At 40.5% G+C, this 23,310-nt stretch overlaps 1 protein-coding gene across 4 annotated transcripts; it reads right to left on the reverse strand.

Moving 5' to 3' along the window:
• Positions 1-111: 111 nt before the first annotated feature.
• REST (RE1 silencing transcription factor) lies at positions 112-22,503 on the reverse strand. 4 transcript variants are annotated; one of them, XM_044766054.2, is made up of 4 exons: positions 22,138-22,503; positions 18,868-19,771; positions 12,845-12,928; positions 112-5,975 (listed from the first exon to the last, which is right to left on the reverse strand). In XM_044766054.2, exons 2-4 carry the CDS (start codon positions 19,760-19,762, stop codon positions 3,835-3,837), a joined length of 3,120 nt encoding a protein of 1,039 aa, XP_044621989.2. In that variant the 5' UTR covers positions 19,763-19,771; positions 22,138-22,503; the 3' UTR covers positions 112-3,834. The 4 variants fall into 4 exon arrangements, with proteins under 4 accessions (XP_044621989.2, XP_044621988.2, XP_044621987.2 ...); XM_044766053.2 differs by lacking the exon at positions 22,138-22,503 and adding an exon at positions 21,329-21,762; XM_044766052.2 differs by lacking the exon at positions 22,138-22,503 and adding an exon at positions 20,780-21,410.
• Between the last annotated feature and the right edge of the window lie 807 nt (positions 22,504-23,310).

Below are 23,310 nucleotides of genomic sequence, written 5' to 3' on the forward strand. Positions count from 1 at the left end.
TCTATGGGTTATCTGGGGGAAGTAATTTTGAAAATTATTAATACACTTGCAATTCCAGCAAAATAAATGTGGCTTCCGTGATGTTTGATGTACCAATAATGAACAAAGGCATAAAACACTTTTTAAAACTTTATTTCAACATAACTATGCTTACAGAAATACACTCATATAGGTTAATAGAATGCAATTTAAGTTTAACTTATCCTACACAATTTGGACCAAAAACTTGGTACATGGTTTAAGCTTTAAAAAGGAAAAAAAAAAGGATTTGCAATCTGGTTTATTTTTTATCTATTACAAATGTATATAAAAGATCCTCCATCAAATGCTGCTAAAGCAGGCAGCAAGAACCTTGAGAAATTAACCTTTGGTTTGTCTCTGAAAAATAACACGTATTGCACTGTAAAAGTTTACAAGATTGGTGCAACAAAACATTGCTGTAATGTTTCAATGCCAGTTTACAAAGTTCAATAACTAATGGATGTTGAAAAGGGTGGGGAGAGCCTATGTACACATGTGAAACTGTAAAAGCTATCTGATTTAGTTAATATTGCATGTAGATCACAAATCTACACAAACCAAGATTCAGATAATTTCTTCAATCTGAATTAACACTATCAGCTCAGTTCATCTGCTGAGGTCAATAAGAAAACTCTGCATACTAGCTGTTTTTCTGATTTATGCAAAAGAGAAAAATAAGTTTCTTCCCCAGCTTTTCAGTCCAGAACTGATATTATACTACAGGCAAGGTATTCCCTCCACTGTCAACATTCATGGGGTGACATGTGATGAGGTCTACGTGGGTTTAAATTTGTATTAGCACTCATATGCAAAATAGTCCCCTAAGTTAAAGACCACGACTTTAGAAATGACTCTAAAAGATAAAATGGCCCTTCTTGGAAGACTAGAGCAAAACATCCAGCCATAGTTATAAGAAGCCTTATCCAAAAAAAGTAGCTCCTTGTGAATTACACTCAATAAAAATAAAAAATAAAAAAAGTAGCCCCGAAGAAGCAGCTCTGAAAAGAGGAAAAAATATAACTTAAAATATCTTGAAAACCAATGTGAATATAGGTTCAAAAGATAGTTAAAAGCGATACATTTTCATAAGACTACCTAGGATTAGGTTTATAATGTATTCTAGTATTTCAAGTTTATTTCTAGTTACTAAACAGCAATTTACAAATAACATGTTCACTTTTTATTCCTTATCAAACGGGAAAATTCTAGCTTCAATTCTATCCAGTGGAGGGGAAACTGAGAAAACAAAAGGATTCAAACAGTTGCATGCAAATATCACATTTTTCAAATGGAAGAACTCCCAACTAGACCAGAAGTTCACATTACTAATATGCTTTTCATTGAAACAATTTTTAGTAAGTACAAATACATGGCATTAAGGTTCAGAACCTAATATAGGCCTGACAATCAAGTCCTTGTTTTCTGGAAGAAAGGCCTCAAGTTCCACTCAATTTCCAGTAACAATGTTTTCACAGATCAATTTAATAATAAGGGGTTTTAATTTTCTTCATATTTTGTTTTTAGCGTTCTAATCTTAAAAACTAGCTAAGAAAATTAGTCCAATTCCCCAGAGTCAAGTTTTTCTCTTTTGTAGTATGAAAGAATCCACAAAAACGTCTTCCCCAAACTGATTCCCAATCTCTAATCTGTACTTAACATGAATCTTTTCATATATAATGCAAAAGGTAACTTACATAAAATGTACCCATGAACATTAAAACTAGTTGTTAGAAAGACTTAACTAGCTTTATAATTTAAGTTTTAAACATAAATATTTGCAGCTTGATCTTCTGTTGACAATGATTGTCGGAGCCGAGAATTCACCTAGAATTCAACATCATTTACAAATTCCCATTCATGCACACAAAACACACACCATTAACACACAACTTACTCCTCATGTCTTGAGAGAATCTTCTGCTTCTTTAAATCTTTGGCCTCCCAGTCAATTCCAAGTTCAAATGTCTTTTAACTCAAACTTCTCTCTCAGATTTTTAACAAATTTTCCACCCACACTTCATCAATGCTTTTCCTAATCTTTCATGTTGCACTGCCAAACTCTGAAACCTGCCTCAAAGAGATCACCAGATAAAAGAAAATAAATGAAATATAAAGTGGTTATTTCAGAATAGAAAATGGGAGATGAGAATTTTTAAGATTCCCTATTGGGATCATACTTTATTTTACTGCAATGAATACCTGCTATCAACAAGAAAAATCCTTATGTTGGATTCTTTCATATTCTTTGGCAACTGTCCAAAGAACCACCAAAAGTTTGGGAGTACACACTCTTTTTCATACAAAGTGCCCCCATAGGAACACTAGGCTAGCTACAACTCATTTGAGGCCTCACCTGTAGAAAGAGGCTGTCATAGGGACAGCCAGGACACCCACTAGTTTGTGGAGATCCCTGAGAAAGTGTGATTTTTTTTAATCTGGACTGTACTTAAGTCTCACCAGCGTTTTTCATTGTATTCATAGGAAGTAGCAGCTGGTCTACCAGCACTTAAACTACCTTTCTCATCCTAGGTTTTCCATATAATTGCTATGGCTTTGGAATCTCACAACTGATATTCTGTATAACTTGAAGGAGTAATTATGTCTCCTAATTCCAGGTTTGCAGTTTCCAAATATCACTTACAGTTCTTTATTCAGCTGAGGAGCCATATGGACACCAACCATCTATGAAAAAGGGTTTCCCTCAAAGATACGACTCAACACTGTACACTTAGGAAGTAGCTGTACTAAAACAAAATAGGCCCCAAAAAACTTACTTATGGTTGGTATTTGAGATAAACATCTTTCAATATAGAGCCTAGTGGTTTATTTATTGCAAAGTTCAAACTGAGAGCTACAAATTTACTACATCCATTTAAAATAAATAACTTACATGAAATACAGATTCTGGCATAGATATAAGATGTGAAAATCAAAATCAATGGATTGAACCTGCATATTTCATTTGCTCACAAACTTGCACACTAATATTCTGCAAAAAAGACAATTGCAGCAAAGGAAAAAGAAAACTGCCCTTTTGCAAACAAGACTAAAAGCATCCCTCCAAAGAGGACAAAATCAACATGCATATATATGTATAAAGTGTTACTGCTCAACACAAATGCTATTTCTAGAAAAAATTGAACTGCATAGGTTAAAACAAAAAACAATGTGCAACATCTTAAGCCATTAAAGCACCAAAATAAAAAAAACACACCAAAATCATTGTTTTTATAACGATTAACATACACAAATAAGAAATATTGATCAAAACTCAGGAAGGAAATACCTGGACTGATACAATGTCCGTTGTTGGGAGAATTTTTCTTCAATTTACATGTCTCTTCTCATCTCTAAAAAAATTTTAAAGTGCTAACTTTATATAAAGCAGGCAAATTCTTCAAGTCATTTGCTATTTAAGTATGCCAATTTTTATGGAGCTAAACAAGGAACTAAGAATAAACTAAAGTAAAACAGGAAGATAGCCATCAGGAGAAAAACTGACAAGTTATAGCTGCACAAAGCAACAGAACGCTGTAATACCACCTTGGCCTTCTTGTTTCAATTAAATGCATAAGCTAACAGATTTACATGTCTGCTGGTTTAGTATACTAATACACTGACTCCCTTGGATTTGCTACACTTTATACAACAATAGGTATACAGAGTCCTAAGGAAAAGAGTGCCACTTAAAAATCAACACTGGACACTAATTAAAGCAATTTTTAAAATAAATGGTTGTCTACTACTATAAATGAATGTAAATTTAGCAATAGATCTTACAACCTAAGAAATGAAGCCTTGTCCAAAGTTTAATTACTCCTGCCCTTTAGCTGCTTTTTCAAGGAAGTATACATTAACCAAATGGCGATTGAGGTGTTTGCTGTAATCTTTTTCCTTTCTGAAAGAACGATCACAGAAGATACAAACAAAATCTCCCTCAGCCACTTTGACTGCCAAGGCTTCCTTTGCATTTTTTCTACTAGTTTCCTGTGGAACTGGCCGAGCCCCATTCAATCCAGAATCATCACTACCCTCTGACATGTTGTCACTTAGGTCACTTCCATCATGACTGTGGATGCCTTCATCTTCATCCATTTCCTGAGACTCATTTACTGCCGTGGTGACAGGAGGTGATGCCACAGCAGTTTTAGACACTGCTTCTTCATGTTTTTCTATTGGTAAGGGAAGAAGCAGTGGTGAAATTGGTTCTTCAACTGCTGAGTCTTTGCCAGGGGGATTCTCTGTTTTGTTCTCATCTGTGTCCATTTCCATTTCACAAAGCATAGTATCAGCCTGATGGTTACCATCTAAAGTTTCACCCTCTGGCACATTCAAGTTTTGTTCAGAGGATGAAATATTGGCAGATTCCTTGATAATAGCAGCAAGACCAGTTAGACTCTTATCTGCCTCTTCTGCTTCTACTTTTTCAAGAGGGGCTTCTTTATTTCCTTTGCCTTCAGTGAATAATTTTTGGTCTCTTGACTCCTCTTCTTCTAAGGTTTCCTTTGGCAGCAGTGGTGATGGTGGTAAAAGATGCTGTGCACCTGTGCTCTCCTTTAGAGGCTGGCTATCTTTAACAGGCACTAAGCCAACTTCAATAAGGACTTGCTCCTTCCGTGCCATTTCACTCTCCATGTTCAACTTTTCCTTTCTATTTTCTTTTCGAGGAGACTTTTTGGGAATCAGCTCCATGTGAACAGGCCCCTTCTGGACAACTTCTATCTGAGCAGCCCCCATGGGAGGAGGAGGCTCTGTCTGAGCAGACTCCACGGGAGGAGGAGGCTCCATGTGAGCAGACTCCATGGGAGGAGGAGGCCCCGTCTGAGCAGCCCCCATGGGAGGAGGAGGCTCCGTCTGAGCAGACTCCATGGGAGGAGGAGGCTCTGTCTGAGCAGACTCCATGGGAGGAGGAGGCCCTGTCTGAGCAGACTCCATGGGAGGAGGAGGCTCCATCTGAGCAGACTCCATGGGAGGAGGAGGCCCCATCTGAGCAGACTCCATGGGAGGAGGAGGCCCCATCTGAGCAGACTCCATGGAAGGAGGTGGCTCTGTCTGAGCAGACTCCAGGGGAGGAGATGACTCCATCTGAGCAGGCTCTATTTGAGGAGGCTCTGTCTGAGCAGACCCCCTTGGAGTAGTCTCCTTCTGAGCAGGCTTGCTGCTTTTTTTACTTGATTTATTTTTCAGAGTTTTCTTCTTTGTACTTTTCCTCATGCAAGTATTTTGCTTTTTATTCTCCTCTACTTTGCTGTCACCTTTTGGCGCTTCCTGATTATTTTTGGATTTTCTTTCTGCTTTCTTTTTCTTTTTTGTCAAAGGTTCCTCATCATTAACAGGATTTTGTAAAGAATGGGCTTCAGCTTCCATCTTCCTTTTGCTTTTCTTGGTTTTACAGGGTTTTTCTGAACTATTTCCTATATGCACATCCATCTCTTTAGTTTCCATTGCTGATTTGCGAGTTCTGGTAGTCACTTGGATCGAAGCATTACTACAAGGCTTTTTCTCTTTTGAAACACTATCTTTTTTCTCCACTTTTACAGACTTCTCATTTTTCTTTCCAGCCACATCCCCCTTTATTTTTGTCTGCTCTGTTTCTGTTTTTTCATTGGTAATATTGTTATCAGGCAAGTCAGCCTCTCGCTTTTTGGTTTTCTTTAGTTTCACTTTTGAGACATCCATCGTTTTATTAGGACAAGTCGGATGCTTAGATTTGAAATGATACTGCAGATTACACTTCTTGGAAGCTGCATAGTCACATACGGGGCAATTGAACTGCCGCGGGTTAACATGTAGCTCTACGTGTTTTTTGAAGTTACTTCTGTCTGCTGTTTTGTAGTCACAGTGTGGGCAGTTAAGAGGTTTAGGCCCATTGTGAACCTGTCTTGCATGGCGAGTTACTTCATGTTGATTAGAGGCCACATAACTGCACTGATCACACTTAAATGGCTTCTCACCTGAAGGTAAACAAGAGAGGTTGAAGACATAGATTAAGAAATGAATTCAAGGTTTTATTAAAATACACTTTATAAGGAATTGGATATTTAAAAAAAAAAAACCACAAAAACTATTTATTGAAAAGATTGTATCATGCACCTTATTTACCATATTTATTTGTATATCTTTTCTCTATCCCTTGACACTGATTCTCAAATCAAAACAAGGAATAATTATCTCAGTTAGCCATCATCTTTTAAAAAGTTCATCAAGCTAGGGCTCTCAAGCACTATTAAAGAGCAGAGATTCATCAAAAAGTACACAATAATTGGCAGTTGGGCTCTGGATGTCAATTTTGAGGCAAAGAGACTCAAAAAGAGAAAATAATTTAAAATTTTTTATGTTTAGTTAGAACAAATGTACACTGGAATAGAATATAAAATTCATATATTTTTAAGGTAAATCTTGAGACTTCAAAGAAATTTCCTGTACTGCAGACCTGCAGGTGCAAAAGTTTTAAAATACTGCTTTAGCCTCAGGGATCAAAGTCATCTTTAAATTTAACCCTTTTGTCAATCATGGCAAGAGTTAAGTTTCATTCAACAAACTTTTCCAATGCCAGAGTTGCTATTTTAAAACAAAAATATAGCCAAGTCAGAAAACTTTTCTTGATTTTTTCCCACCTTCTTCTAAAAAACAGGCAAAAAAGTTAGGTACATGAGAAGGGGCATACAAATAGATATGGTATGTATAATAAGCAAACAAAGTCATAATCACAGGTACATACAAAACCAGAAGCACCCACACCCCCACCCCCACATTAAAGGCGTACGAGTAACACATTCTGCCTGAATACATACCCATCTAGTCACACTCTAGTAAATATTACCAAATGGTATCCATACCCCACTGGTCCAATGGAATGCATAGTAGAAAAATGGAAATTGACATTTATGAAAATTCATCTCTCAAACATTCTCAAATTCATATCAAATCTTAATTTTTTCAAAAATACTCAGCAAAAATACTCAGACATTAAGTAATAACCATGCAGATGGTAAGCTTTACCATAATTATAAAATGTCTGATGATAAAAGATTCAATCACAGAAACAAAAATTTATCCAGGTACATCAGACTGGATAAGGAGCTAAGTGGATGGGCCTAAACCTCTTACCTGCCCACACTGTGACTATAAAACAGCAGACAGAAGTAACCTCAAAAAACACAAACAGCCACATGTTAACCTTCTCCATGTTAGTCCACTAATAGATTCACAAATAGAGGTTTCTACAACATGCTACATTAGTCTGTACTTGGCCCTGTCGTGTCCTCTCCAACGAATCACTTCAATGGAGGCAAACACTTGCTTAACATATACAGACACAGAATGGGGAAAGATAGGCGGCATAAAAGTTAAGAACTTGTTCTAGAGTAAGAATATCTGGGGGATCAAATATGGGCTCTGCAACTTACTGTGAGATCTTGAGCAAGGGACTGAAAGCTCAACTCAATTTCCTCATCTGTAAAATACTCCTGAGTGTTGTGAGCTGTTAATAATCTAATTCATATAAAGCACTTAGCATAGGGCAGATAGCCAAGCAGTCAATGTGTATTACCCATAATTCATCGCTTTGGGAACAGACTGGTAATTTTTAGTGTGGGCAAACAAAAGGGAAGATTTATGTGTTTATTCTGCCTTTCCACATAAACTCTACCTCTGAGCAAACAAGTACCTGATTAATGGATTTATCTCTTTATGAAAATATTTGTGCTAATAAAATAATTAGAATGAAAATATCCACCACTTCATAACCCCTAGTGAATGAGGGTATTTACACAGCAAGCATCAATCAAGGTGCAAGCCTCTATCTATGAAATGGTCAGGGAATGGGAGGATACAGGAATCTGTTTAAAATTCGATGGCAATATTTTACTTGCTCCATTCATCACCACCCCCCCCAATTTTGTTTTACTGCCCTTAAATCTTGCTTGTATTAGAATATCTATTCATCAAAAGTTTATAGTTTATTAGTACCTAGCTGAATATAAATCTTTTTGCCCTGTACTAATGATTTTAACTTAAGTGCCTTTTCCAATTCTAGTAATATTTACCTATGTTCTTCACCTTTACAAATGTATCAGATGTCTACTTTATACTTCCAAAATTAATTTATAGATGTAAGGCAAATTCAAAAGAGGAAAGATTTTTACAAGCTTTATACATTATCAAGAATGATCCAGAAAGAACAGCAAGGGAAATTTTTAATTAAAGAGTAATAGGGGCATAGGACTGATTACTACTCAGCAATAAATGCAAAGTCCTGATAATGCAACATGGGACAAATCTCATAAACATTTAGACAAACATTCTTTTTGATAGAAGTCAGAGTACCACTTGGGGGAGGATGGTGGTAGTGACTGGAAAGGGTAAGGAGGGAATTTTTCTGAGGGTGGTAAAAATGTTGCATGTTTTCATCTGGGTGGTACCCAAACACGTGAAAATATACATAAAGTCATTGAGGTGTATACTTACGATATGTGCATTTTCATGTGTGTAAATTAAACCTCACTAAAATACTGTTTAAAAATTATTCTAGAATTCACAAAAGACTCTCAAATCATAACATCTTTCAAATAAACCCAGCTATTAAAACAGTGACTCCATAATAATCATCAAATACTTGGTGAAAGAAAAATAAATTTATTGCAGAATAAAATATTTTTCCATCTTAAAAAGAGTAATAAATGGGGGGCTGGCCCCGTGGCCGAGTGGTTAAGCTCGCGCGCTCCGCTGCAGGCAGCCCAGTGTTTCGTTGGTTCGAATCCTGGGCGCGGACATGGCACTGCTCATCAAACCACGCTGAGGCAGCGTCCCACATGCCACAACTAGGAGGACCCACAACGAAGAATATACAACTATGTACTGGGGGGCTTTGGGGAAAAAAGGGAAAAAAAAATAAAATCTTTAAAAAAAAAAAAAAAGAGTAATAAATGGAGGTGGAACTTGGCCAGTTGTTAATTCCCTTTAACAAATATATCCATTACACTTTAATGGAGAAATATTCAAAATGAACTCCTATGCTAGCTGGATAGGGAACTAGCCAGCGTGATACAAAAAATACCATAATAGCAAAAATAAACTGGATGTATTTCATAGTACATACATCATAGTAGCATCTCTACCAAGAATAGGAAAGGGAGAGCTGAGGACAAAATGTCAGTGCCTCGGGGCCGGCCAGGTGGCTCAGCGGTTAAGTGCACAGGTTCTGCTTTGGTGGCCCGGGGTTCGTCGGTTCAGATCCCAGGTGTGGACGTGGCACCGCTTGGCAAAAGCCATGCTGTGGTAGGCGTCCCACATATAAAGTAGAGAAAGATGGGCAGGGATGTCAGCTCAGGGCCAGGCTCCCTCAGCAAAAAAAGGAGGATTGGCAGCAGATGTTAGCTCAGGGCTAATCCTCCTCAAAAAAAAAAAAAAGTCAATGCCTCTAGGACTACCCAGGCGAGCATACTCTAATACCATTAGGTAGAAACACCACTAAAATGGAGAATAACACCAGATTAGGTTAATGTGTCTATTTTCACCAACATCCAATTTTCTTTTTCACCAAACCAACATCCTGATCCCTTCCTAATTTGGCATGAGACGACCTACCCCATGGATGAAAGTGCTCCAAGTAAATAACCAATGTGGTTTTGCTTCATAAACCAATCTTTTTGTCAGTTTAGCTAAAATGTACCAACTCAACAGAGCCTAATCTCTTCCAGAAATAAAGGACCGAGCACACACATCTCTTCCCTAAAACACATTCACATGAACAAGGAACCAAAATGCCCAAGATGATCTGTAAAGATCAGACTTCAGAGCAGAGAAGGCACCCAAGACCAAGATATTCACTCCATGCAACCCAGTTAGAAACACCACACCTACTCAATTTCACCTAATAACTTAGCCTCACTTTACTGCAAGTGTTATCAGTAACTTGTATTCAAAGTATTAAAACGTAGGATCTGCTGAAAATAAATAATTCAGCACACTCATACACAAAAGAGATTAACGATGTTTGTTTCCTGTTTGTGACTCACAAACTTAGCATCCAATACAAGACAATGGCTCTGCTTTCTCAATACACTGTGGTTCCAATTTCACTATGCTGTAGCTTCTTGAATCTTTTTTTTTTTTTTTAAAGATTTTATTTTTTCCTTTTTCTCCCCAAAGCCCCCGGGCTACATAGTTGTGTATTTCCAGTTGTGGGTCCTTCTAGTTGTGGCATGTGGGACGCCGCCTCAGCATGGCTTGATGAGCAGTGCCATGTCCGCACCCAGGATGCGAACCTGAGAAACCCTGGGCCGCCCAGGCAAAGTGTGCGAACTTAACCACTGGGCCATGGGGCCAGCCCCTTGAACCATTTTTTTAGCCATGATGTTCTTTTAACATGTTGATAACTGAAAATGGGCGGGTGGAGGAGTCTGAAGTCAAATCCTAGCTCTTCTAATTTGGAAGAATGACAATTAACCTTAGATAGAGAATTTATCCTCTCTAAACCTGTATCCTAATCTACAAACTAGGATTAAGTATTTTAGAAGTACTTGGAGATAACAAATCCCAATTTTTCAGTACTGAGCATGCATTCAGGAAATAGTAGTACTACTGATTAGTAACAAACTTTTAAAATACTTGCTGTACTGTAACAAACAGCAACTACCAAAAATAATCTTTAAAATATAGCAAAGAAAATTCAAAAGACAAGAGCAAACTCAAAATCGTTCAGGCAAAGATTATTGACTGGTGTAAAATACCATAGATAAACACTTACAGAATGCGAAAAGTATTATGAATTCAATGAAAAAATACAAGTGTGTCATCATTCTAATCTAGTGACCCAGCAACACTAATAATGGGTCAACCAGACATGACTCCAAATGAGACATCATGAAGTAGGTATCAAGAATTTAATTTCCAGTGTACAAGTAATACAAGGCACAGGGACAGAAGAAAAACTTAATGATACCATGAGAAAGACAAAAACCAGAAGGGGGGACATTTTACAGGAAAGGTGATCATATTTCTTCAATGCCTTAGTTTCCCCATTTGTAAAATGGGGATAATAATAGAACTTATACATCACGGAATAGTTATGAAGACCAGAGTTAATTCATGTAAAGCTCTTAAATGATGTAAGGGCTAGAACATAGCTATCAACAAGACATGATGCGGGGCCGGCCCTGTGGCCAAGTGGTTAAGTTTGCGCACTCCGCTGTGGCGGCCCAGGGTTTCACCAGTTCGAATCCTGGGCATGGACATGGCACCGCTCATCAGCCCACGCTGAGGCGGCCGGCGTCCCACACACCACAACTAGAAGGACCCACAACTAGAAATACACAACTATGTACCAGGGGGCTTTGGGAGAAAAAGGAAAAATAAAATCTTTCAAAAAAAAAAAAACCAAAAACAAGACATGATGCCTACCCTCCACAAAGCCTGTGATAGCATCCCAGTTACCCTCAGAAAATGAAACCAGGAAGCACCCAGAAGTAATATAATCAAGGATTCTGATTAAGTGACCCAACTCAATAGCTTAGGACATTTACAAGGAACACTCAAAGTATATTAACATGACAAGCTTGTATGGTCAAGAAAGGCTAGCAAGCATACTATGTGACCCCTTCATAGCCGCTCAAATCAGAATCTGTACTAGAATCAAGTCTTATTCATCACTGACTTGAGACAGCAACATCCAATAGAAATAAAACGCAAGTAATATATGTGATTTTAGTTTTCTAATAGTCACATTACAAAGGTAAAAAATAAACAGGTAAAATTAATTTTACTATTTAGCCCAATATACCAAATATCATGTCAACATGTAATCAGTATTTAAAAAAATAGATAATTTACATTTTCTTCATACTCTTCGAATTCCAGTATGTATTTTATACATCTTAATTCAAGCCAGCCACATTTCACAAATTCACTAACCACATGTGGCTAGTCACTACCCAATCAGACAGCACAGATTTACGGTGACTTAACTTAAAAGAGATGGGTCTACATAGACTTTTGTGAACAGCAAAATTTTAGTGTAGAGTTTGCCCACAGGGGTATATATTCTAAATCAGGAAGGAGAGTGCCGTGTTCTGATCAGCCATGGCAGTTCACAAAGGTCAATCATGGCCAAAATGAAATAATTATCCAATGAAGACCACCTATGCTAATATTTACTCTTTAAATTGGCCACCTGCATACCTTGAAAATGGGGACCAATTCTGGCTGGTGATCATACTTATTTCAGTCACTGCAGTGGATGAATCTCCCACTTGTTAGAGTCCTGCATTTTATCTATTGTAGATTAATATGTTGGTATCCTGGTATCATTCTGTAAAGTTTGCTTTTCTAAATCAGTCCTCAGAAGTTCTATCAACTCTCCAAAGAGAATAAACCCAAATTTCAAGACTTGAGAAGCTAAGGAATACCTGGAACCTGGCAACCACACACTATGAAACTTGGCGTTACACTGCGGTGAGGAGGGAGTGTGAGAAGGCAGGAACTGCTCAAAAGAAGGATGAATCAATCTTGGTATATGATATCAGTTCAACTTTTATCAGTCATGGAACTTGTTGAAGACTTGATGAAAATTAAGGACCCTGCTCCCAGAAAAAGTACATATGCACATTTACATTCAGTTTTAGGAGTTCTACCTAAGGACTCCTTGTTAAGAATCTCCCTTCAGACACAGTTCCACATTAACAGAACACTGATTTTTAACTATAAATTTCTCAATTATACTAAAAAATAAGCATAAATAATGACCCAGTTCCAGGTCTAGAAGAACTTTCTTTTAATGCTAGTTTACTAAAAATGATTTTAAAAGTTCCCATTTCTTACCAACCTGAATGAGTACGCATATGTCTAGTTAGATGAGTCTTCTGAGAACTTGAATAAGGACAAAGTTCACATTTATATGGGCGTTCTCCTGCAAAAATATAATGATTAGAGTTTAAATATGATAAAATAAGGCAAATACAATTCTCACTAACAATATATACAATATTCAGTATCAAGCATTTTTTTCCCCTATTCCTGGCAAAATGGTCAATTTATACCAAGTATTGGAAACGGAAATGATTTAATTCAGAATTCATGTAACTACATTATTTCAGCTTTGCTGACAAAAAAACATCATTGGCTTTCTGAATTCTCACACCCCTCTTAATTTCCACAGTAATGTTACATGTTATTACATTAAATATTAAGAAGAAATGCTCCTAATTACTTTTTTTAATTAGAATTATCCTTAAAAGAATCTACCCAAATTTTCTGATGCTATGGTTTGAGTCATTTTTTTTTAATCCTTGTAAATGACAAATCTATCATTTGAAACTGTTAGCTTAAAGCAAGAATGCTTTTGAGTGGGGATGTTGTTTTAAGCTAACAATTTCAACTGGTAGATATAACTTTTATGAAATAGGTCAGTGTTAAAACAAATTATACTCATAAAGCCATAGGGACTGAGAGCAACTGAAGATGAGAGGCCAATGATTTAGTACTAAAGAATTTAAGACTCAAAGGCAGGAAATGTGTACTCTTTTTGGACATGGGTTGTCAACGACAAAACAGATTCAAAAAAGAAAAGCCTGACAATTTGTTTTCATCTAGACTTTGGCTACAAGATAATAATTATGACCTTGGGCAAGTTTCCTCATGTATAAAAGTAACAGTACCCTCACTTCCTAGAATTGTAATAATTTAAATTAAAGATAATACATGCTGAGCATTTAACACTATGCCTGGCACATAATAAAGGCCTCAAAAAATATGAGTTTTTTGTCTACACAAGAAGATAGAGTAAGAGATGTCTAATAAAATGAGACAGGAAACGAAAAGATAGAGTGAAAAAAGGAAAAAGAATGTGGTGATAAGTGGGAAATGTGTTCCTAGTAACTGTTCAGCTTTAATTAGCTGGTAGCTATAGATCAGCTATAAAGAGCTCACAGCAATAGAATGCCTACTTTGACCTGGAAGAATTTTAAGATAGTTTAAAAAATATTAAATGTATTTCTGTAAAGATACACAAATTGCCATAAGCACATGAAAAGATGCACAGTATCATGAGCCATGAGGCAATGCAAATCAAAACCACAATGAGATGAAGACTTCACATCCACCAGGATGGCTATAATCAAAATGATAGATGTTAATTATTGGGTTGGATGTGAAGAAATTGACAAGTATTGATTAGGATATGGAGAAATCGGAATCCTCATACACTGCTGGTAGGATTGTAAAATTAAATTGTGCAGCAACTTTGGAAAACAATTTGGCAGTTCCTCAAATGATTAAACATAGTTACCAAACAGCCTAGCAATTCCACTCCTAGGTACATACCCAAGAGGAAAAAACACACGTCCACACAAACACTTGTACATGAAACATTCATAGCAGCATTACTGATAACAGCCAAAAAGTGGAAACAATCCAAATATCCATTAACTGATGAATGGATAAACAAAATATTGCATATCCACACAAGACAGTATTATTTGGCAGTAGAAGGAAAACAAGCATCACACATACAACATGGATGAACCTTGAAAACTTTACACTAAGTGAAAGACAGTCACAAAGGACATGTTGTATGATTCCATTTGTATGAAATGTCCAGAACAGGCCAATCCAAAGTGAATTGAATGGTATGTAAATAGTATCTCAATGAAGCTGTCATAAAAAAAGTTAACAGAAAACTAGTTAAACAGCACTATAGAGTAACATGAAGGATTGATTAAGGCTAATCTACTTTTTTTTTTATTTCGTGTGAGAGAGAGAGAGAGAGAGAGAGAGAGAGAGAGACAGAGAGATGGGCCCTAAACTAACATCTTTTGCCAACCTTCCTCTTTTCTCTTGAGGAAGATCGTCCCCTGAGCTAACATCCACGTCAATCTTCCCGTTTTGTACGTGGGACACTGCCACAGCATGGCTTAATGAGCAGTGTGTAGGTCCACACCCAGGACCTGAACCCACAAACCCTGGCTACCAAAGCAGTGCACAAACAACCACTATGCCACCAGGCCAGCCCCTGGGTAACTTACTTTTAAATCCTTTAACAGAATAGGTTGCTTCTGTCTATGCAATTCTACAATATAGGCATAAATACTCTAGAAAAATTAGTGATTTTTCAGTCACACACAGGCAAAAATGTCATCTTTTAAAGTAAAATTTGGGAACGGGCTAAAAATTAAAACCACAAAATTTAAATTCTTTTGATTGAAGACTCATATAAAAATAATCCTCAGCCCCCACCATGATAATTATCTTTAAAAAGAGAGCTCTCAGAACTTTGAATCTTAGTTGTATGTGACCTTGGGCATATCACTTCAGGCTCTCAAAGTCTGAAGTTTTCCTCAGTAAACATGAGCTATTATCACTTACTCTGTTTCCTCAATGAATTGTTCTAAAGGCACAGAATAGAAGAAACACCTAACTTTGGGCTCTCAATAAAAGAACAGATGAAACTCATTAAATGAAACCAGGCTACCTCAAGGAGAAATGAGAAGTGATTCCCTCAGATATCATTTTCTCATCTCCACTCTTCAGAACTAGATGAATTTATTTTTCCACACAGTTTTCAGAACCATGAATTTAACACTAAAGATATTCTCAGAATTCACATAATCAAAATATTATCCCTCAATTTATACACCACCAAATTGTTTTAAAAATCACAAATATGGGGCCAGCCCCATGACCGAGTAATTAAGTTCGTGCGCTGGGCTTTGGCAGCCCAGGGTTTCACCGGTTCGGATCCTGGGCACCGACATGGCACTGCTTGTCAGGCCATGCTGAGGTAGCATCCCACGTGAAGCAGACGCACTCACAGCTAAGATATACAACTATGTACTTGGGGGCTTTGGGGAGAAGAAGGAAAAAAAAAAGACTGGCAACAGACATTAGCTCAGGTGCGAAACTTTAAAAAGAAAAAATCACAAGTAAGCTAAAACTAGGGGTAGAAGTCTTTCACAAAAGCATTAAGACCAAATGGGGGGCCGGCCGGTGGCGCAGCGGTTAAGTGCGTACATTCTACTCTGCGGCCCAGGGTTCGCCGGTTCGGATCCCAGGTGTGGACATAGCACCGCTTGGCAAAAGCCATGCTGTGGTAGGGGTCCCACATATAAAGTAGAGAAAGATGGGTACGGATGTTAGCTCAGGGCCAGTCTTCCTCAAAAAAAAAAAGACCAAAGGGTTTAACACTAAAATATGAAATGAGATACGTACAACCAATGTTAGCTATGTAAATCATAAACTTATTGTGGAAATTTGGAGAAAATCTTAAGTAATGGATGGTATAGTTAACTATATATAAAATATATCCATTAAAAATTAGTCACCTAGACTGTAATTAGATGAAAATAAACCACTATAACAAAAAAATTAAGAAATTGCAAAAAGCAGAGTTCTCGTTTTTAAAAAAGAACCCTGGGGCTGGCCCCAGGCCAAGTGGTTAAGTTCGCATGCTCCACTTCGGAGGGCCCGGGGTTTTGTAGGTTCGGATCCTGGTCGCGGACCTGGCACCGCTCATCAAGCCGTGCTGAGGTGGCATCCCACATGCCACAACTAGAGGGACCTACAACTAAAAATACACAACTATGTACCAGGAGGCTTTGAGGAGAAAAAGGAAAAATAAAAATCTTTAAAAGAAAAAAAAAAAGAACCCTTCCCTTTACATCAAAAATTGGAAATACACACCAAAACTGAAATTTTCCATTTCTCTCCATTTCCCTTTTTTCCTTCCTTCTAAAAATGTTCTTAAATTGACAATTTAGATATATTGTTGAAAACATTTTTAGCTTTTTTTGGGAAAAAATTTTTGGGGAAAATAATTTTTCAGTGACTCAACAGTTCTGAAGTTAACAAAATGCAACTGACAAAAAATCAAAATTTAATAAGACAAAGGCAGTGGGGTGCTGGTAATATTCTCTATGTTGATTTGCATAGCAGTTATGAGTATACATCTATTTGTAAAACTTCATCAAGGCAGACACATAAAAGTCACACACTCTACCACATGTCATAGTTACTACCTGAAAGCTCTATTACAGCCAATTCTAAATTAGGCCCCAAGGTTTTCAAAAAACTGTTAAATGAATATGAAGTACTTGTTGCTGAAGTATATATGGTATCTAGGATTTGTTTTAAGATATTGTAGGTGAAGTTAGTTTAGTCTAACAGTTGGTCTAATTCAAACTGTTAAGTGATTGATTGGGTAGGATTCCCAAGTAACTTTCACTTCCTATACTATGTATTTTTGAAATGTTTGAACTTCTTTACTATTGAAATAAAATGGTTTCAAAGCATGGAGACAATCAATCACAGGTTACAACAAACTCCAAAGGGTCCACGAATTCTTTTACTTAACTAGATTTTAAAGGTTTAAATACAGGAGCCATGTGCTGGAGCTTAGAAACCTTACTGCAGGTGTCTTTCTTGTAATGGAATTTCACCTGCAAGTTTTATTAAGTCTACCACTTAAGCAAGCAATTATCAATTTCCTTCCCCACTTGTCCCACTTTACTGTGGGGTGCAGTCCTGCAGAGTGAAAAGTCCTGCCAAAGGGACCAGATGCAAACAGCATCCCACAGCCCCTTTTCACTTGTGCCCCAAAGATTACACTACTAGATACTCCATCCACCTTTTATTCAGACCAGTAATCAGTCCTCAAAGATACCAATTCTTGCCAGGAAAATGTAACATAAATGTGAAAATTAACTACCAATAGTTACAAACATTTCATTGAAAAAAATGAGACTCTTTAAAAACAAAGACTTGAAAGTCAATTTAAAAGTGAACAGTTAAGGGGTGTTGGGGGAAAATGGGAAGCAGCCACTAGGAGATAGGGATTTATCTTTGGGGTGAAGATGTCCTAAAATTCATTGTGGTGATACGATGGTTGCACAACTCTGTGAATATACTAAAACCAATGAACTGTAACGTTAAATGGATAAATTGTGTGGCACTGGAATATATGTCAATAAAGATGCTATTTAAAAAAAAAATTGCCAAAAAAATAAATAAATTGCCCAACGTGACAAAATATTGATAACTGCTGAGTATAGGTGATGGGTACATGTCGGTGCAGTGTGGCATTCTCTTTACTTCTGAGATGTTTGAAATTTTTCATATTTTTAAGACTGTTTCATTTTTTTGATAGAGCGCCCTTACAAATTAGAAAGGTCCTCTTACCTGATACGTTTGTTTGAACATGCTAACCCTATTGTTTTTGTCTGAAAAACAGCTGCATTTTACATACGTGTTTGCTTTCTTAGGAATATGGTTTCAAGTGTGGTAATCCCACCAAGCTTTTAAAAACTAGTTCTCATGTGTCTAGGTTTTGGGGACAAGTGAAGTTACTCCACTTAGGAACTCAAAAACCTAAGTCAATGTTTTAAAAAGTGTGAGGCTTCTTTTAAAAGGAGCTATGCAAGGGTTAATCATTGGATTTTTTCCTTTTTGTCTAAGCCCTTAATTCCTTTGGGAAACTACACTGCATCTTAGAGGTAATGTATTCACTATTAACTAAATACATCTTCTAAAAAAAGAGTAGTCTAATTTAGCCAAATGGTCTATCCCAAGTTATTAGAATACGTATTTTAGGAAGAGCATTAATAAGATTTCTGTTGGCTAGTCTTGCAAATAACACTCAGTGCTTTTATGTGTTCTTTCACTTAATCCTCCAATCCTATATACTGTTATCCCCCTGGAGAAACTGAGGCACAAAGAGGTTAAATAACCTGTCCAAGGTCACAAAGACAGCAAACAGAACCAGGATTTGAACTAAGTCCCCTTTCTTTAGCACTATTTTAACTACCCACTCATTTAACTATCAGGAGTTGAACTTTTGGACTAAAAAGGTCCTCTTACCTGTGTGAGTTCGAACATGCTGAACATAATTGTTCTTTCTGTCTGAAAAATAGTTGCATTTTCCACACGTGTATACTTTCCTGGGAAAATGGTTTCTCAAGTGTTTTCTCCAGTGATATTCGCTGACCGTGGTGTATGTGCAGATGATGCACTTGTAGACTCGTTCGTTATCCCCAGCTCTGGTGTGGTGTTTCAGGTGAGCAGTATAGTGATCATAGCGATTGGTATTGTAGCCACAGCGGTCACACCGAATGGGGCCCTTGGAGAAATCTCCCTCTTCCGCAGTGGAGGAACCAGATTCCCTGGCTTTAGCTTGCTTCTCTGCACTTTCTTCCACAAAAAACTTCTTGGCACTATGAACTCTGATGTGATGCACAAACTGTTCTTCAGATTCCGCTTCATACTGGCATGGCTTACAGCGAAAAGGTTTGGTCTTCAAATTCTTGCATTTGTCCTCTGCTCCAGGTGTTTCGGGAGGAAGATCTTTATTTGCATTATAAATTTCTGGGGCAGCTGATACCTCAAACACAGGCTGTGGTTCTACAACACTGAGTTCCAAACTTTCCAGTTCCATGTTTTCCAGTCCACTGGGTTCACCTTTTATTTCAGGAGACTCCTCAAGTCCTTCTCCATCACTATCTGAAAAGTTGTTATCCCCAACAGGCATCAATTCTGCCATCTGCCTTTCTTCGCCAACCAGGTAATCACAGCAGCTGCCATTTACTTCCCCAGTTAAGGCCACATTTGCCAACATGATAAGCTGAGGTGCAGCCAGTTCAGCTTTGGAGAGGTCATGCAAATCATACATGTCGTTAGGCAAGGCCATGCCCATGTTGCCACTGCTGGTGAACAACCCTCCTCCTCCAGAAGACTGCCCCATCACCTGGGTGGCCATAACTGTATTCTGAATTCAAAACAAAACAAAAAACACAAAAGCACTAGTTTAGACACCACTTTTACTAGTCTAAAACCAAAACATCACTGTAATTCCTCATAACTTTAAAAAGAAAACACCTTTAAACCCAATGAGCTTCATTAACTAATAAAAATAAGCCTTTAAAATATTTTTGTAATTCTGAATTCTCTTTACTGCAGTCACCAAAAAAATTTCTATTTCCCTACAAAAAACTCTATTAATTGACATAACTCATCCATCACCTAGGCCTACCACTGGTATGCCTTCCCCTCAAGTACTTTTCAATTTTTTGGTAGAAAAAAATAAGTAACCTTGATTTTTAATGTTAATTAAAATTATTTTTTAAATTACAATCCATGAATAGTACACTGCAGTCCTCCCAATTCCCCCCTTCAACAGTTTACTGGTCTGAATCAGAAAAGGGAGAAATCCAAAAGCCATACTGCGCATTTATTAGGTCCCAACACGCCTGGAAAGTAGAAGCCTGTAATAACCGGTCAACTGAATTGAATTTCCTATGAACTCAACTAACTCTAGAAGAATAAACTACTGTGAAAAAGTACCACTTAGTTTCTTATTTTCTCGATGACTTGGCCTGTTAAAAAAATTCGGACCCTTTTTCCCGTGAAAAAGGAAGTTTGGTATACTTAAAACTTCACAAATGAAAATAAAGAATCTTTCCAACCCCCTAATAAAATAATGATACAACTCAACTCGACAATCAGCAACATTCTCGCATTGTGCTTGACTTGGCCTACTTGCCTGGTGGAAGCCATTACAAGATCACCTTCTTGAAAACATGCTGGGCTTTTAAAATCGTCTTAACCACGTTCCTTTCCAATCTAAAAGGTGCTACTCTCAAAATTAGGTATTCTCTCGCAAATCAGAAAAAGCAAAGTAAGTGGCAAGTACTAAAAAAATTAAGTTAAATCCAAAATATAAAAAGTAATGTTTCACCCCAAGTGCATACACACAAACCAGTTGAGTTATACGTACCAACAAAAGTCGGAATCAAATGCCATCACAGAAAACAAACCGAAGGCAAAAGCTGTCCCTGGGCTTTACCGTCCTGGCTACTTGGTAATTTACCCCAAAACCGACTTTTCTAATACCTCCCCAACCCCAACTGCCATCCCTAAAGGAATTTTAACGTTTGTCGGGAAGACCGTCCCAGCACGGCCCGAAAGCCCAACGTGTTGCACGAATTCCTCTGTGCTGCTGCCACCAGCGCCGGCCTCGGCGGCGGCATTCCTGACTGAAATAGGCATTCGGCCATTTTCTCAAAATACCAAACACAAAGCAGCTCTTTGCAAACTCGGGCGCTCTCGCTTCCTCTCGGCTGGGCCCGCTCACTGCACACATTCACACACCAACTCGCGGGAGTCGCCCCAGCACTCGTCGTGAAGCTCCTCCTGGGCTCTCCCACACGAAAAAGGGGCAGCCGGGCACACTCGAAGCGCCGCGGGGCCGGACCCCGTCTTCCCAGTCCCGGCCGCCCCCTGCCCGGCCCGCGGGCCCGAGTCTGGGCAGAGGGAAGAAAGTTACCGCGTCGCCGGAGTCCCGGCCCTGTCCGCGCCTCCGCGCTCGCCCTCCGCAGAGGCCAGGGGCGGCTCCGCGGGCGCCCTCCGGAGGCGTCGGGCCCCGAGCGCCGGAGGGGGCCCCACGCGCGCCCCGGAAGTTTGCGAACTCACTCCCCCACGGCGCGCCGCGGGACGCGCGCCCCGGCCCCGCCAGCTCCGGTGGCGGGGTGGCCGGGCGCTGAGGGCCGCGGCGGCGGGGCGGCCCGAGGGCAGAAATCGCTGTCCAGCCCCATTGGCTGACCTGCCCGGGCCCCGGGGCTGACTCAACCCGCCCGGCCGCACTCAACGGCGCCTTCCGGCGAAAGGGAGAGGCCGGAGAGGGCGGGGGACAGGAGGGCCCGCGGGCCGGCGAGGGGCTGCGGCGCGACCTGAGAGCAAGAGGAGGGCGAGGAGGAAGTTTCAGGACTGGGGCTCCAGGCAGCTCCGCGCCGTGGCCTCAGGACCCGACTCCGAGCGGCGCCCCGGCCCGCGCGGAGGCGGAGGCGGCGGCCCGGCCTCGTCTGGGGAGGGGGCCCTGGCGCCGCGCCGCTCCCCGCCGACGCCCCCGGCCCAGCCCCGGGGCCGCGCCGGTGTAACCCGATCCCGCGCGGCCGCCCGCCCCCGCCCGGCCCGGACGCCGCCGCCGCCGCGGGAGCCACAGTATCTGCAAATCAGCCCTGGACAGCGCCTCGCTCCGCGTCCTTCCGCGCCCTCCCCCTCCCGCCGCCGCCACCGCCGCCGCCCGGCCGGCCCTCCCCCACCCCGACCGAGCCCCCAGCCCTGCGCCGTGCTTACCGGCCTTCCTCGGCGAGGAGGGGTTGGCGACCCGGCGTCGCCGCTCCTTCTCCGACTACTTTTCTTTGTTGCTGGAGTTTCAGGGAAGGGGAGGGGGAGGGGGGAAAAGTTGGGCGCTGGGGCCGTCGAGGCCCGCGAAGGCCCAGGAGTGGGGCTGCAGAGAGTGCTTAGGCCGCCGGCTCTGGCCCCGGCGTCCTGGGCGCCTCCGCCGCCGGGGTCTGGGGCCCGGGGTCTCGGCGGCGCTGGCTCTGCTGCTGCGCCGCGAGCTCGCGGGAGCCGCACATTCCAGCACAGGAGGCTGCGCCGCGCACCCGGCCCGCGCCGCCGCCGCCGCCGCCGCCGCCGCCGCCGCCGCCGCCCGCGGGACACGCCCCCTCCGCCGCCCGCGCGCGCCCGCGGGACACGCCCACTCGCCCGCCCGCGCGCGTGGCCGCCTGGCGCGCCCCGCCCCTCGGCGAAGGGGGTTGCTCCGGGCCCGGGCTGGGCTGGGCTGGGCTGGGGGCGAGCCGAGGGGGAGCCGCGCCTAATCCGCCTGGCCCCTCGCTCTTGCCCTTGGGTCAGAAGAGGGGCGAGCCCCGCTCCCTTTCTGGATTTCTTTTATAAACAAACAACAGAAAAGTTACCCCCCAGCCCTGGCGCGCATGCATGAGAATAGAGCTGTTAAAAGAGAAATCTGCAGGCTTTGACCGTTCTCTTTAGAACTCTCACAGCCTTTGAAGTCTAAAAAGCCCGAAAATACCCTTCAGAATTTCTTCAGGTCTCCACCCATAGCCACCTTTAACTAATTAAGCTTCGTTTTAAGCTTCTACGGTAGACATTCATTGAAAATTTTAAACATTCAGGGAGGAAAATGCAATCAGTTCGTGAGTTGTAAGAAGAAAATGTTTCGGGAAGATCATGGACTCAAAACAGTGAGAAGGAGGACAAGTCCCTAGACGTGGCAGGTAGCAGGTCATAGCTGAGCCTTCCAAACACGATTTCAGTGGAGCAATTACCCTCAGATTACGGAGGGTAAAGAGGGTGGTGAGGCTGCCTAGTGACGTGTGGGAGAGTAACCTGGCTTCCAGGTTTATGAAGCGGGGTAACCATGCATAATACCTAGCACATAGTAATATACTAAAAAAAGAGAAAGTAATTTCATGCTCTTTTTCCCTTCTGTGAACCTGAAATGCC

The sequence above is a fragment of the Equus asinus genome, chromosome 3 (assembly GCF_041296235.1).
Source record: "Equus asinus isolate D_3611 breed Donkey chromosome 3, EquAss-T2T_v2, whole genome shotgun sequence".
Taxonomy (NCBI): domain Eukaryota; kingdom Metazoa; phylum Chordata; class Mammalia; order Perissodactyla; family Equidae; genus Equus; species Equus asinus.

Excerpts from the sequence above, each read along its gene's own strand:
- REST (XM_044766054.2), bottom strand. The coding sequence starts at position 19,762 with ATGGCCACCCAGGTGATGGGGCAGTCTTCTGGAGGAGGAGGGTTGTTC. Across the intron at positions 12,929-18,867 it reads GCATGTTCGAACTCACACAG|GAGAACGCCCATATAAATGT; the intron begins GTAAGAGGACCT and ends ATATTTTTGCAG. Across the intron at positions 5,976-12,844 it reads ACATATGCGTACTCATTCAG|GTGAGAAGCCATTTAAGTGT; the intron begins GTTGGTAAGAAA and ends GTTTACCTTCAG.